Raw genomic sequence first — 13,789 nt, forward strand, 5'->3', positions numbered from 1 at the left:
TCACTTTGTCATGAAGCAAACATAAAAGGAAACAGAATAGATACACAATTGATTTAACTGTAGATTTTTGAGAGAGCAGAATGATTGACTTACAGTATGAGGGCTATGTTTTATAGCACCAAAACATAGGCCAATGCACCTTCAAGTGTCATTGTGTTATGAAAATGGCCAATAACATGCATACTCAGCATCTATGTCCTTTAGAAACACTGTAAAAACAGGACAACTAGAAACGACTCAAATGATTTTTGTTTAAGAACAACAATCTGCCAGTGGGGCAACTTTTAGACTGTATTAGCCCTAAAATTAGAGAGAAAAAACTGGTCAAAAACCAGACAAAACTGCCCAAAATTTAAGAAATTTGCACTTATCACAAGCAAAGAATTCCACATCTATATTTTGAACAAACCATTGTTTTATGGTGTTACTGGTAATTGAACAAAGCAAATTGCAATCGCTTATTAAGACAAAGTTAGATATTGTTTTCTTAAAATGAGATTAAACGAAAATATGAACAAATTCAAAAGAAGCTTATTTTACTTTCTTGAAAATCTACTTTCCAACTCCAATCCAATCCAACTTTATTTATAAAACACTTTTTAAAAACAAAGTGCTGCACATCAGAGATAAATAAAACAAATAAAATGTAAAAATGCGTGACCTAATAGACTTAAGTTCACTATTTTGGCAGTGAACTGTTATGGATGAATGGAAGCACAGATTCAGATCTAGATTTAAATCGTATTCAATTGTTATTATTATCATTATTATTATTATTATTATTATTATTATTATCATTGTTATTGTTAGTATGTATTTATTTATTTGTTTTAATGTTTGACAAATACAAACAAATGAAACTGATATAACAAAACAGAACAGACAGGTCAAATCGGGTGAAATATATTTGCATCATGCATTATACAGCTTCAGATTGTTTACAAATGAAAATACAGTAATAAAAAATAAATATTAAACACGTGTTGGGTGACACATAGCAATATCCAGTTGTTGTATAATTGAGGGATATTCGGTTCATTTCCATCTTCCACAGTCCACTCAGTATGTCTTAGGTCGCATCATCATTTACATTGCAAATATATAATAGAGGTCATAACATGTCACCACAGATTCAAATTTTGTTTTTTTTTCCAGTACTTTTCAGCGGCACACCTCTGAGAGAAGGTCATTCACTCTCCATAATGCAATTGTCCTGAACTCTTTCTATGGATTCTGTTATTGTTGGCGGTTCCTTATTTAGCCACTTCCTGGTTATTGCTTTTAAGTTTGTATTTTTTGGTATTTTATTTTAACTGTGGTTGTATGAGATATTGACACACACACACCATTTCCATAAACCAGTTTGGGCATTGTGTTACTTTAACAAATGGTTAACTTAACGTGCTCACTCTCCCACACCAAAGTCCATAGAGAAAATCAATGGTTTCACACAGAGACAGAGGGAACCTGTTTGTGTCATTTTGCTAAAGCTGAAAATACGGATTTCAAACACACAAAGTCACAAGATAACACATTTGAACTTACTGATGCTTCTAACAACTCTGGTTTCCTGTGATGTAAAATCGCTGCTTGGGAAAGTGAGTGTTTTACAAACTCGAGTTTCCAGCTAGAAAATGGAATTTAATGATATTGTAGACCTTCACAGGTGTAGATTTTTTAAGTTAAGTGGCTAAATGTACATTTTCCTTATGTGTTATTAATTATAATTAAATATGTGTCAACTATCCAGTTAATATCTTGGTTCAACACTAATATTTAAAGGAGAATATGACACAAATTTAAATTACTCAATGACTTTGTATAGTAATGTCTTAAAGGTCTACTGTAGAGAGGACCAACAACATTGTACGTCTTGAAGGGATATGTGCGTCTGTGACTTGTATTCCAGAGCAGCTCTTTTTAAAAAAGGCTTCAGAAGAACAGCAGTATGCAAGAACACACTGGCATTATGAACGCCAGTGTGTTATGCACATGTGAGCAAAATAACGCGGCTGCTGTGGCATTGTAATGCAGACTCGTGTGGAGCCTCGGCAGGAATGTGCAGGATCATCTCTGAGAAGAACAAAAACACATTACAGCAAAAGGCCAAAATGTGTTGCCAAACTGTGGTGCATGAAAATGTGGTGGCTTGTTTAGTCTTTGCAGTGCATTACAGCTGCTCTGCCTCTCTCCTCTCCTACCAGGCTCAAGTTGGGTCCCAAACATTGCACCATCTAATGGCTAAAAACACACATTTGGATGCTGAGGCAAAACGGAAAGATGTGCGTTTTCCAAAATGCAATTTAGTTCCGGCTTCTCCAGCCTGGTTAGCGGTTTTCCAACAGTTTTTAAAAAAAATCCAATTTACTTTCTGTGTTTTCTAGCACGCCAGCTGACACAATAGCATTCTGGCCTCCCGTTGATTGCACTGAAAGACCAGAAAAATAGGAAGATGTAGCTGGTTGTACGGACGTCAGTATAAGCTGATACCTTTAATTGGTGTTGGGGCTGAGCCACATGTTTTTCATGGATAGGTGTAGACAAAGTAAAGCCAGAATCCTTTTCGGATGCTGTGTTTGTTTGCTGTAGGCAACCCCAGCTGTCAAAATCTCCTAATTTAGCACCGTTATAACAGCAATCTCGTAGGGACAGTATAGGCCTTTGTTAGGTGCAACACACTTCTGTTGCTGCTGTGACTTAAACACCATTTCATCTGAAGAACACGTGGGAGTCAGTCCACATCTGCTATATCACATTCATAATTACATGCATAGCCTCACAGACACAAATATTCAACCAAGCAGAAAAGATAAAGTACATGTTTTGAGACCATTAAAGGAAAAAATGGCACACGGTTAAGGGGTTACGCAAACGTTGGGGTGTCGAAAGTGCAAGCACGATCTGCATGTTTGTCCGAGTTCTTCAAGCCGTGCTATGTTAGAGTGCAAAAGACCAGGCAGTGTGCCACCTATTAGTTTCTGAGTAATTAATAAAAATGTCTGCGGTCTTTAAGACCCAGCAGCGAATGACCTTGGTTTCTCTCAGCCACCCCTTCCCACTCTCTCTCTCTCTCACACACACACAAATACACTGAATAAGATGTTGTTTGCATGATGTGTCAGTAAAATCTCCGCTGTACTTAAACGTAGCGTGACTACGTTAATAGCAGCTGTGATTGAAACAGCGGTTCAGGGTGCACTTGATTACTGCTGGCAAAATATCACAAAGTCACTTTTGCAAAGGGCTAAGGTTGTGATAAAAAATGTATTCAGTCCTACTGAACATCCAGGATTATCATCAGGGAACACTAAAAGTTTTTTAGCCGTTGGAGGAAGCTGCATGCCGCTTCCTGCCTCGCTCGCTCAATCAAGATGTTTATTCACCACTTATGCATGAATAGTCTGGGCACAGATTGTCTGACATTCTTGTGCAAAATGTCCAGTGTTAGTAAATTGATAGGCAGAGAAAAAAAAAAAACACGATACAGAGAAATACCAAAATAAAGTCAACGTGCAAAAACAGGCTAGAGATACGGCACTATACAGAATAACAATGTATAAACAAACTCAAGATATATACACAACCTACTATCATAAATTTGCAATTTCAAAGGGGAATGTACAACACTATAAATAAATGGGAAATATTCAAAAGGGAATATTGTACTGTTTTCAGTTTTAATGCACTCAGGAATGGTTATTGCACTAATTTCAAGGTGGCATTAGTTCAGTGCTTTATATTATTACTGCCATCAGTCTCACTGATACAACAGAGCTAATATAAAAGCAGGTGTTACAATACTGTCCACTCTGCTGTCTCTCAGATTGTACGTGATGTCAAATTCCTCACTCTATGTCACCACAGAGACGAAATGCAAGAAGTACACAGGCGTCTGTCACGTTTAAACCCTTGTCAAATGAGTTAATTAGCACATAATGCTAGCACATATAAAAAGCAGCCCCACACTCAGCTCTGAAAGTATTGCTTGACAGAGACCATTTTTCAAACGCAGCATTAAAATAATGTTACATCATATCTGTTTACAAAGACCAAATAGAGGCTGAACAACAACAAAAAAATGACCAATAGTTACACGTTGCAGCTTTAGGGTTCAGGTGCCAAGGAGAGGGGTGAATTCCATCCACTCTCACGAAAGAGTTCTACTCAATAGCTATGGTTACATGGACACAAGTAATCGTTATATATATAAATGTATACAAAACTGTGATCCGATACAACTATACAGCCTATTTTATTCCAAAAGAGAAGCCTGGTATATGCCGATCGTCATTAGGATCGGCGTTCATGTAAACAGGTGATCTGATCATGACTTCCTGGTTTGGCGCTATCACGTGTCTGATCCACATAAATGTGACAAGCAGACTGGAGGATTCAACAACTGGGCAAGTCACAATCGTCCATTCCAACTGAACACGTGTACGTACGAAACATGTGTGTGTATATGTGTGTGTGGTGATGCATAAGCGTATTCCTGGTGCCATTCACCCAGTCCAAATAAATAGAGAGGGTTGGGTCAGGAAGCAGCTGGCATAAAAAAACAATAGCATGAGTAAAGCAAGCAATGATTGTAGCTGAAAACATCAAGAAGCATCCAAAAGTTTTTGGTGGACATTCAGTAGGCAGCAGTAGTAGTTGTATTGGCTTCGCATTAACTAGTGTGTTTGATTAGAATGCTAACCAACAAAGCGCTCGTTAAACATCTGCCTGACTACATGTGCTAATGGCAGCTTCTGCTGTTCCCGAACGACGCAGCTCCAAATTTCCTGGATGCAGTCCGTAAAAGTAACACTATGTGAATACTATGGTTTCATCATGGTACTGTTTGGTTTGGTAAGGTACGGTATGGAATTGTAAAACCCTGGCTAAGGCTTGGGATTCGAGAACAGTATCTTATGTGGGGGTTAGGGTTAATGACAACGACATTGATTGCGACACAACAGACAACAACAACACAGCAGACAACAATGGATGGCTGCTGTTTGTTGGCACCATCATCTTTTTTTCTTCTTCTTATAGGGGTAGAGTACTATTTAAAATAGCCTTGACTTCGACTGGGATATTTACACCAGTCGCACGGGAATTTTTAGAATTCAACATTTTCTCAACTACTGATATTTTGACTAATTTCGTCTGCATATGAATGCTGAAAAATGTTCAAATAGACGGTTGTGGGGCACAAAATTGTGTCCCTTGCATACAGATTGCACCTTCACATAGCTTGATGAGTGATGACAAACCGTAACATGTGATTCAAAGAACTGTCGGCTAAATAAAGATGCAGTAATATGTATTTGTTTGACTAAAATGTAGTCAGTATAGAGACTGATACAAGTGGTACAGAACGTGCGTTACTCAGTGCAATGACATCTTTTCTTTCTTACAGTAGATGTAAAAGGAACAATATGTGGAGCCAACACAAAAGCACATTTGCTTGAATATTTGAATTACCAATTCATTTGAGAATAGTTTAAAGTAACATCTAAACCAATAGTATTCATGAGTGATCTTGTAAATTATGCAAATGATGGTCTTTGTACTTTTGTTTCCTTTATTATTCCTCAGCCTTGGCTTTTCTTCTCTTCCGCCCTACTCATTCCTCCTCTTTTACTCATCTCTCTGACCACCCTTCACTTCCATTGTCATGTTTTCTATTTCGACTCCATCTTGCCCTTCATCTTCTCTCACGAGCAGCTGCTGCCTGGCCTCAAAGGGAGCACTAGAAAGGATCCATCAGCCAGACATACTATTCTCTGGAGGATGCATCCTGCGTGTTGCTCTCTTCTGCTCTGCACACTATTTTATCTATCCAACCCCTGATAGCCTTAACTTTAGATCAGAGAACCCATTTTCAAATTTGCTGCAAAGCTGCATGGAGCTGTAATTCCATGCATTGTTGGACACCAGCCACCATACGCACCTCTCACACATTTTTCCCCAAAGCTGAAGACAATAGACTTCCTCTTTGTGTGAGGCAGATTTTTATAAATGAAGGCTATGTTTATAACACAGAATACCATTTATTTGATGTACAGTATATTGTGATGCATTGGTTGCGTATGTATGCATGCATGTTTGTTTTGTAGTGAAGGATGAAAGGGTCACAGAGAATACCTAAAGTAGATTTAAAGCATACAATGATTGAATCTGCCAGATGTATCTTGTGGGTTTTTGAGCAGCAGCTGGAGACAGCACTACGGCACTTCGAGTCTCCATGTTGGACTAAAACAAAGCCATATTCATCCCCAAATAACAACATCTGGGCATGCTTAACAGCATGGATAAATAAACAAGCCCAACGGACACTAAATCCCCTGCACTCAATCACTCTCACTCCCTCTCCACCCACTCCACATTCCCCCTTGCCACTCTGAAGGCTGTAGGTTGTCGGTGTGGGACTGGCACGTCAGCCCTGATAGTGTGCATCCAATTAATTAGCCAAACGTTATCTAATTTGTAATAAAGTGGCGACTGAAGCGAGAACACTCCCTCATAGTTAACAAACATAACCTCTAGCAAAAACCTCTTCTGTAACCTCTATGATCGTTTGATGCCGAGTAGGAGGATTTAAAGAGGAGAATGTGAATGTTGTTTGGTCAAAGTGTTCATCGATAAACAGCCATTGCTCCTGGCTTACATTTATTCAGCAGCTCCTGCAGAACTTAACAGAGCAGCTTCCAGCCAAGCTCATCTTAATGACTCCGTATCGGGAGGCAATCTAATGGTTTCTTTGTCTTTAAGTTATCCGTCTTTGTGGACATGTGCAACATTTGCACAGTGCTGTAAGCAAAAGTCAGCTCTGTCTGACACAGTTCTGGATCCCCAGCATTCTTCAACACCTGTGCCTCTGTGTTATTTAAAGCACTCAGGGGCTCTGCACCAACCATCAGCCACTGGCTATTTGCTTGTGTGTGCGTGTGTGTGTGTGTGTGTGTGTGTATCTACATGCATGTGTGAGCAGAAATAAACTAGTCTTTTCTTGAGCATAGTTACCACGAGCAACGAGCTGTGCCCAGACAAAGTAGCACTAAACAGTGTGAAAGCCATTTTGTGTCTATCTTTTAGTCCATTATCAAATTTATCTATCTGTATGAATATCTTTCTATCTGTATATCTATCTATCTATCTATCCATCCATCCATGCGTAAATCTATCTGCCCAGTCGTCTGTCAGTCCATCCATCTATCAGTCATCTGTTCATTTGTCCGTCCATCCATCAGTCCATATCTGTCAATTTGTCCATCCATCCACTCATCCATCATTTTTAGGTCTGTTAATGTTTGTCTAAATATCCATTTATCAGTACATCTTTCTATCTGTCCGTCCATCATTTAGTCCTTCTGTCCATTCTTCCCTCCATCCACCTATCAGTCCCACAATCTCTCCATGCATCCACCATCCATCAGTCAGTCAATCTGTCTTTCAATCAAAGAATAAGGGACAAACAATGAACAAATGCATATGAAAAGTGTGTAAAATGTGAATATAGAATACAACTATTGGCTTAAATGAAGGTATATTCTATATACTCTATAAATGCCTTTCTATATTACACTGCACCGGACAGGAATCTATTTCTGATTTACAAGTTAGCTTGTCAAGCACAGGGCAGTGCAATGGAGTACATGTCCAGTGGCCTTTTTATCTACAGTTCCCGCGTCATGGTGAGTTGGTGCTTATCGTCTGTCCACAGCTCTTCAAGGTGTCGGCGGGAGCAGCAGGATGTCAGCTGACTCCCTGTGGGCAACTTCCATGTCACATGGATTAGCACAATTAGCACGTGCAGCTACAGAATGTTTCCCTTGCATTAAACAAGCGAATCAATGCAGCACATATTTAAAAATCTCAAATGAATGTCACTGAAGATATTGATGCCAAACATGAGAGAGGGAGATTGGGCAGTTTGTTTGTGGCAGGAAGATAGTCAGACCATGTGTGCAGACGAAAAGACAGGAAAATGAGATTTGTCTTATTTTGTGAATTGATTATGAGGATTTAAAATGATAAACTGCATGAAAAGTAAACAACACAAAAGGCTACTCCAATCAATACAGTCTTAGTAGCAAATGGGAATAGCAATTGTATTGCTTTATTTTCGATAAAATTCAATTTACTTACTGTATGCCGCGAGCGGGAAGAATCAATGCGGTGGTTAGAATCTGGCAGGAAATATATCACCAAGCGAGCCGTCTTATGAATGAGGTGGTTTCAAGGAAACTTCCCTCTGGAGACTGGACCCTGGTGCTGATGAGTGGAGCTCAAGGTTCCTGATGAGGATGATTAGACAGGTGGTGCTAGAAATGACAGGTGAATAGAATCAGAGAGAGAGAATGCTACCTTGGGATTGGCATTGAGAGCAAGAATGATGTCTGACTCTTTTGCTGCAAACAAGATCCTGGGAAAAATAGTGGCCTTCTCATTTCCTCACTCACTCACTCACCAATCCAAATTCTATCTTTATTTCATAATTTATCCAGGAACAAGAGCAGAACGCTGATGATCATGAGACAATGTTTTTCCTATTCCATCATGAAAATCTGTGTTTTATTACAGTCCATATTAATAAACAACTGAAAGGTCACCGCACGCCACAACAAGGTCACCTTTTGCTTTTTCACCTATTTTTTCAACCTCGCTACAACAAAGAAATGCCTCCAGTGGTGTCACCATCATCATTTTCTGAATACGCATAAGCGGCGCGAGGGAGTCACATGAATCTGTAAACTCCGTGCAACATTTACACGCATGCGGTTCTTTTATTCTGATTGGAATAAATATTATGCGGTCTTCCTCCATCTCTCTTCCCAAACAGCTCCCCAGATGTCTCCTCACGTGTCCACAGTCTCATTTGAGGAATCCATCTTAACGTCTCCCGTGTACCATCTGCATTGTTTTTTTCATGCAACTATGATAATGTGCGTCTTGGTTAGACTGCTCATATGCCAATCATGGATGCCTGTTATAGTGATGGACTCCACATTCATGCAGAAGAGGGCCTCTCTCTCTCTAGGCACTAGTTGTATTTCCATATCTGCTTTGAAAGCCAGAAACCATTGTTCAGTAGAATGTGAGGACACTCTATGTTCTTATTATTAAAACAGAATTGCACCCATTCGTTCTGTCTTACACTTTAATGACCCAGTCAGACCTGATCATAAAACACGCGGAATTAGCTAATACGAAAAAAAAACAAAAAAAAACAATGATTATTAAAGTTGTCTTAAATGTTTTGTCGGTGAATTGCCTTCTATATGAGAATACCTAAAATACAAAGAGTGCAGATTTTATATCACAATAAACAATTGCGCAGCATAATGTAATCAATACAGCAGCAGTGAAATTAATATTACTGTTGTATTGTTATATGTATCGCTGTTAAAATTGCACTCGGGGAGTGTTGACTCGCCGTTTTACTTTAAGTGGAATTTTACAGCTTTACAAATCAGTTTAATGAGTTTTGTTTGTATTGTTCCAACTGAAACTCTCTGATTGACACTGAGACTATAACTATATATGTATATACATATATATACATACATACATATACACACATATACATATATACATATATACACACATATACATATATACACACATATACACACACATATACATATATACACACATATATACATATATACACATACACATATATACACATACACATATATACACATACACATATATACACATACATACACTCACACACATACACACACTGTCTGATCCGACTGTCTGATTAACCAACACAAATTATCAAGATGATAAACAGAAAAATTAGGACATATAGGAGTAGTTATAATTATTTCTTTTTAAGAGAAAAACTGATGAGCTCATAACCTTTAGATGACTGATATTGAGACACCAATAGAAGAGTTTGTTCTTTTCCATAAAAGTAAAGTAAAATTGAAATAATGAGAGTGGATTTCTTTAAGTGGCAGAATAGCATTATATTTCATGCATTATGCAGGTTGCTGTATCAAGTGATATTTGAACATATGCTTCAAGCAACATTTGTCTAATTGCAGAGTGACGGATGAGCAATGAGCCGGAAAAGAATGTTGTACATTTTGTTTTGCTTTTTGTGATTCAAATTGACTTGCTTTTAGAGTCTGAGGACAACATGTCAAGAACTTCTTCAGAAAATCCATTCAAAGAATGGTCTCAAGAATGAGGCAATTTGACTTGGACATCACACAAATGATTAACAAACAGTACTTATAATACAAATCTACCAATAATATGATTAAAATGTATAATAAGCCATTGCGTTTAAGCATTTTGCTGATTCTGTGCCAAGATAAGGTATTGAAAAGTTTTTTTTTTATTTTTTAGTCAACATATGTATGTTATATGAGTGTGGAAAGTAAACTAAATTATACAACTATTTGGATAATCGATTAATCGGTTCAAAGCTTTTTTCACGATTAAAACAAGATTTTCGATAGTTTAAGCTTCTTATATGTGAGTAATTTCTTCATGTCTTTGCTCTAGATCATAGTATAAAGATAAATCATTTTGGTTTGTAGACAAAGCAAGACGTTTGAGAACATCATCATTTCCAGGTTTGACAAACACCGATCAACATTTAAGGTTTTCTGATATTTTATGGACCAAACAATTAATCGATTAATCGAGAAAATTATCAACATATTAATCGATTATGAAAATAATCGTTAGTTGCAGCTCTAGTGGAAAGGAACATTTGTTCATCCGAGGCAAACAATGTCTGGATAGTAATCCTAGTTTCAATCTCCAAAGAGTTAGGATTATTTGCACTGCAGTATCTTTTTGTAGTGACGACCATCATGCATAATCATTTCTGAACTGACTGCAATTCAATAGCTGGACACAAGTAATCAGAATAAAAGTCTGATTGGAATAAATATATGATCTGATACAGCCCATTCAGACACACATTTAATTTTGGACGAGAGGGCTGGTATATGCTGATCGTCATTCAGATGGGTGTTCATATAAACAGTCAATGAGATCGTGACTTCCTGGTTCGGTGCTATCATGTGTTTGATCCAAGTAAACATGACGTGTTTCCATTTTGTTACTGCTGGAAAAGGATGACAATTTGGCAGGAGCAATTCTGCTTCTGGAGACCGCGTGGAACGGCTCGGTTTGTTACAGTATGGTACATCATTTTGTGCATTTCCATTAGGGCCCCCCTCCTACTGAGTAAAAGTACTGTTCTCAGTCCAAACCCTACTGTACCAAAAAAAAAAGCAGATGTGTGGCATTTGTTTACTACAGAAGCAGAGGAATAAAGAAAGAGATTAATAAAGTAATTTTGCTTGGATACCTAATTACTGCAGAAACCTTACTATTATGAGTGATATTCCTAATTGTATCATTACTATAGCATTTGTGTTCTGACTACACAACTGAGGACTTTAGCACACTGAAGGAGGTGGTGAAAAGGAAACAGATAGTTAGGTGAGCGTATCGTGGGTTGGGATTAGGGGGTTTAGGGAAGGGAAGGAAAGAGGAGAGCGAGACAGAACATGAGAACGGAGAACACAGGGTTTAGTAGGGTTAGAGGGTTAGGTTTGGTATCAATTTGAGGTCAGAGTGAGGCTGAGTCCCACCAGTTCTTCTAAAGAGCTGGAGGGATTGTCTCCATTTAGATTTTTTTCCTTTGGTTTTTTTTCTGGATCTCTAGAGTCATTAGTCTCTACCATCAGTCCACCCCCTACACCTTTTGCTCTCCCTTCTTCCTCCTCACCCAGAGCCTGCCATGGAGATCCCGGGAGACTCAGAAGCAGGACTTTATTCATTCTGCTGCAGCCTTTCCTTGTCCAGGTCTTCCTGTGTCTGGATCAATGCTGCTCTGTATCCTACATTTGTTGTTAGCAAATAGACTGTGACTTCTCTGGGCTGTTTTCAGCCTGAGTCAGTGTATTTCTATTTATTTTTTTGGAGATTTTCTCTTTTCCTGGCAGCTCTTACAACATAGAGTGCTTCTGCCAGTTCTTGCACTTTTTGGGCAGTAACCTTGAGTCAGTTCAGCTGTTTTGTTTTCTAGTTATTTGGCCTGTCTCTCTCCTCAATCAAGGAACAAAGTACTCTTGGGGTACAAATCCTTTCAGTTAAGTTATTTGAAAGGGGGCCTCAGAATACGTGTCAAACAGATCAGTGAACTACAGACTTAATAGAAATAACATTCACACATTACAGATAGTTCTAGTTACTGTGGGATATGGCATGATAAGGCAGTATTTAGGTAAATGTCTCCCTTGCTTTTTGTATATAGAATAGAGCTATGCATAATTACTAGCGGTGTTGTGGACACGATTGATGTGAGATTCCATGCAGAACAAGAAAGCAAATTACAAGATCTCTGGCTCACCAAAGAAACTTATGAAGACTGACTTGACCAAGATCACAAGGACAATCAAATGTCCAGAGTGTGCTGCAAATCAATAAAAGCGGGAAGCCATGGACGAAACGGCCCTTACAAGTTGGCCTCCCATCTGAAGCCGTGGCAGGTCCTTGAAATTGAGGAAACTGGTCCTGGGAAGTCCTTGAAATGTCCTTGAATTTGATGTCAACTAAGAGGTGTGGGAGCCTATTTTAAGTAGTAGTTTTAGCCTTTCCCGTGGGGTTCAACGGAGAAATCAATGACAGTGAGTGAGGGAGACCATGCTGAAAACATCAGGACAAACATCAGACAGGCTCATATTATGAATCTTTTACACTGGTCTTTACCAGAAGTTGTTTAGGGGTTCATTTACACTCTAAATCCTTGTCTTTACATGTATTTCCTTTAAGGCCACAAGCTGACATTAAAGCAAGGGAACGGCTGTTTCACTCTTCTGTCTTTCCTTGATCAAGTGCTTTAAGGATGGAAACAAAACAGTGACAAGTACTGATGCATGTGATCTCAGTAATGACCTTCATATTGACCTTTTTTTCTGGTTTGTTTCCACTCTCCTTCATGTTTAGATGGCCCCCTCGGACCTCGAGGATTGGTGGAAGCCACGGAGATGTGCACACAGGAGTGCCTCGTCCTGGGACACTCCGACAACTGCTGGATGCCCCCGACACTGGGAACCTACCAGCAGCCCAAGTCACACGTGTCCAGCTTCGGCTCTCAGAGGGAGTGGGGTCCCAAGGACAAACTTCTCAATGGACATACTCTGACCAGAGGCTGGAAAAATGAGAGTGGGCGATCAGAGCATTTTGGTGACAGGAAGCAGTTTGGAAGCGGGGAGGGACACTTCACTAGCACTGGCATGGCTGATATTCCACTGGTGAGCCTGAAGTCCTGCCAGCCGGCCTCCTGCCCGGACAGCCCCAAGGACCAGCAGCTATAAGACGGACTTTGGCGATGAGGCTATATTCGCCTGAGCACCTCTCTTGTTTGAGCATCTTCTTTTCCCGTTTCATCTCTTAAGTTGAAGCTTCTGCAGTGTGATCGCTACGTGTGTAGGCCACAAAACTCTAGCGCTTTTGCCGTGTTCTCTACAATTTAACTTGGCTCTACAAGAAATCCAACTTTTTTTCTTTTTTTTTTTTTTCTCTCCCACGAACCTTTGTGACTTTCTTCAGTGACACGCTGTCCCATTCTCTGTCCACTTCATGTCAGATTTGGATAGATGGAGAACGGACGGAGTGGAAAATGGAGAAGAAGAAAAACAAAATTTCAAGAAAGAAAAAAAAAAAGAAAAACTGCCATGGCTGACCAATATATACAAATATTTGTGGTGTGGTTGTTATCGAGTTGTCTGGGACTATATTAATCAACACAATCAAAGAAAAT

The 13,789-nt window shown here is 39.1% G+C and overlaps 1 protein-coding gene across 4 annotated transcripts in view; it reads left to right on the forward strand.

Annotated features, from left to right (window-relative positions):
• LOC122772740 (protocadherin-9) overlaps positions 1-13,789 on the forward strand; it is a 253,411-nt gene that overhangs the window by 239,003 nt on the left and 619 nt on the right. For all 4 annotated transcript variants that reach the window (XM_044030974.1, XM_044030977.1, XM_044030975.1 and 1 more), the window contains one exon: positions 12,973-13,789. This exon is cut by the window's right edge and continues 619 nt beyond it. In XM_044030974.1, coding sequence (XP_043886909.1) covers positions 12,973-13,343 — 371 coding nt within the window. In that variant the 3' untranslated portion in view covers positions 13,344-13,789. The remainder of the gene's footprint in view (positions 1-12,972) is intronic.

The sequence above is a fragment of the Solea senegalensis genome, linkage group LG7, assembly GCF_019176455.1.
Source record: "Solea senegalensis isolate Sse05_10M linkage group LG7, IFAPA_SoseM_1, whole genome shotgun sequence".
Lineage (NCBI taxonomy): Eukaryota > Metazoa > Chordata > Actinopteri > Pleuronectiformes > Soleidae > Solea > Solea senegalensis.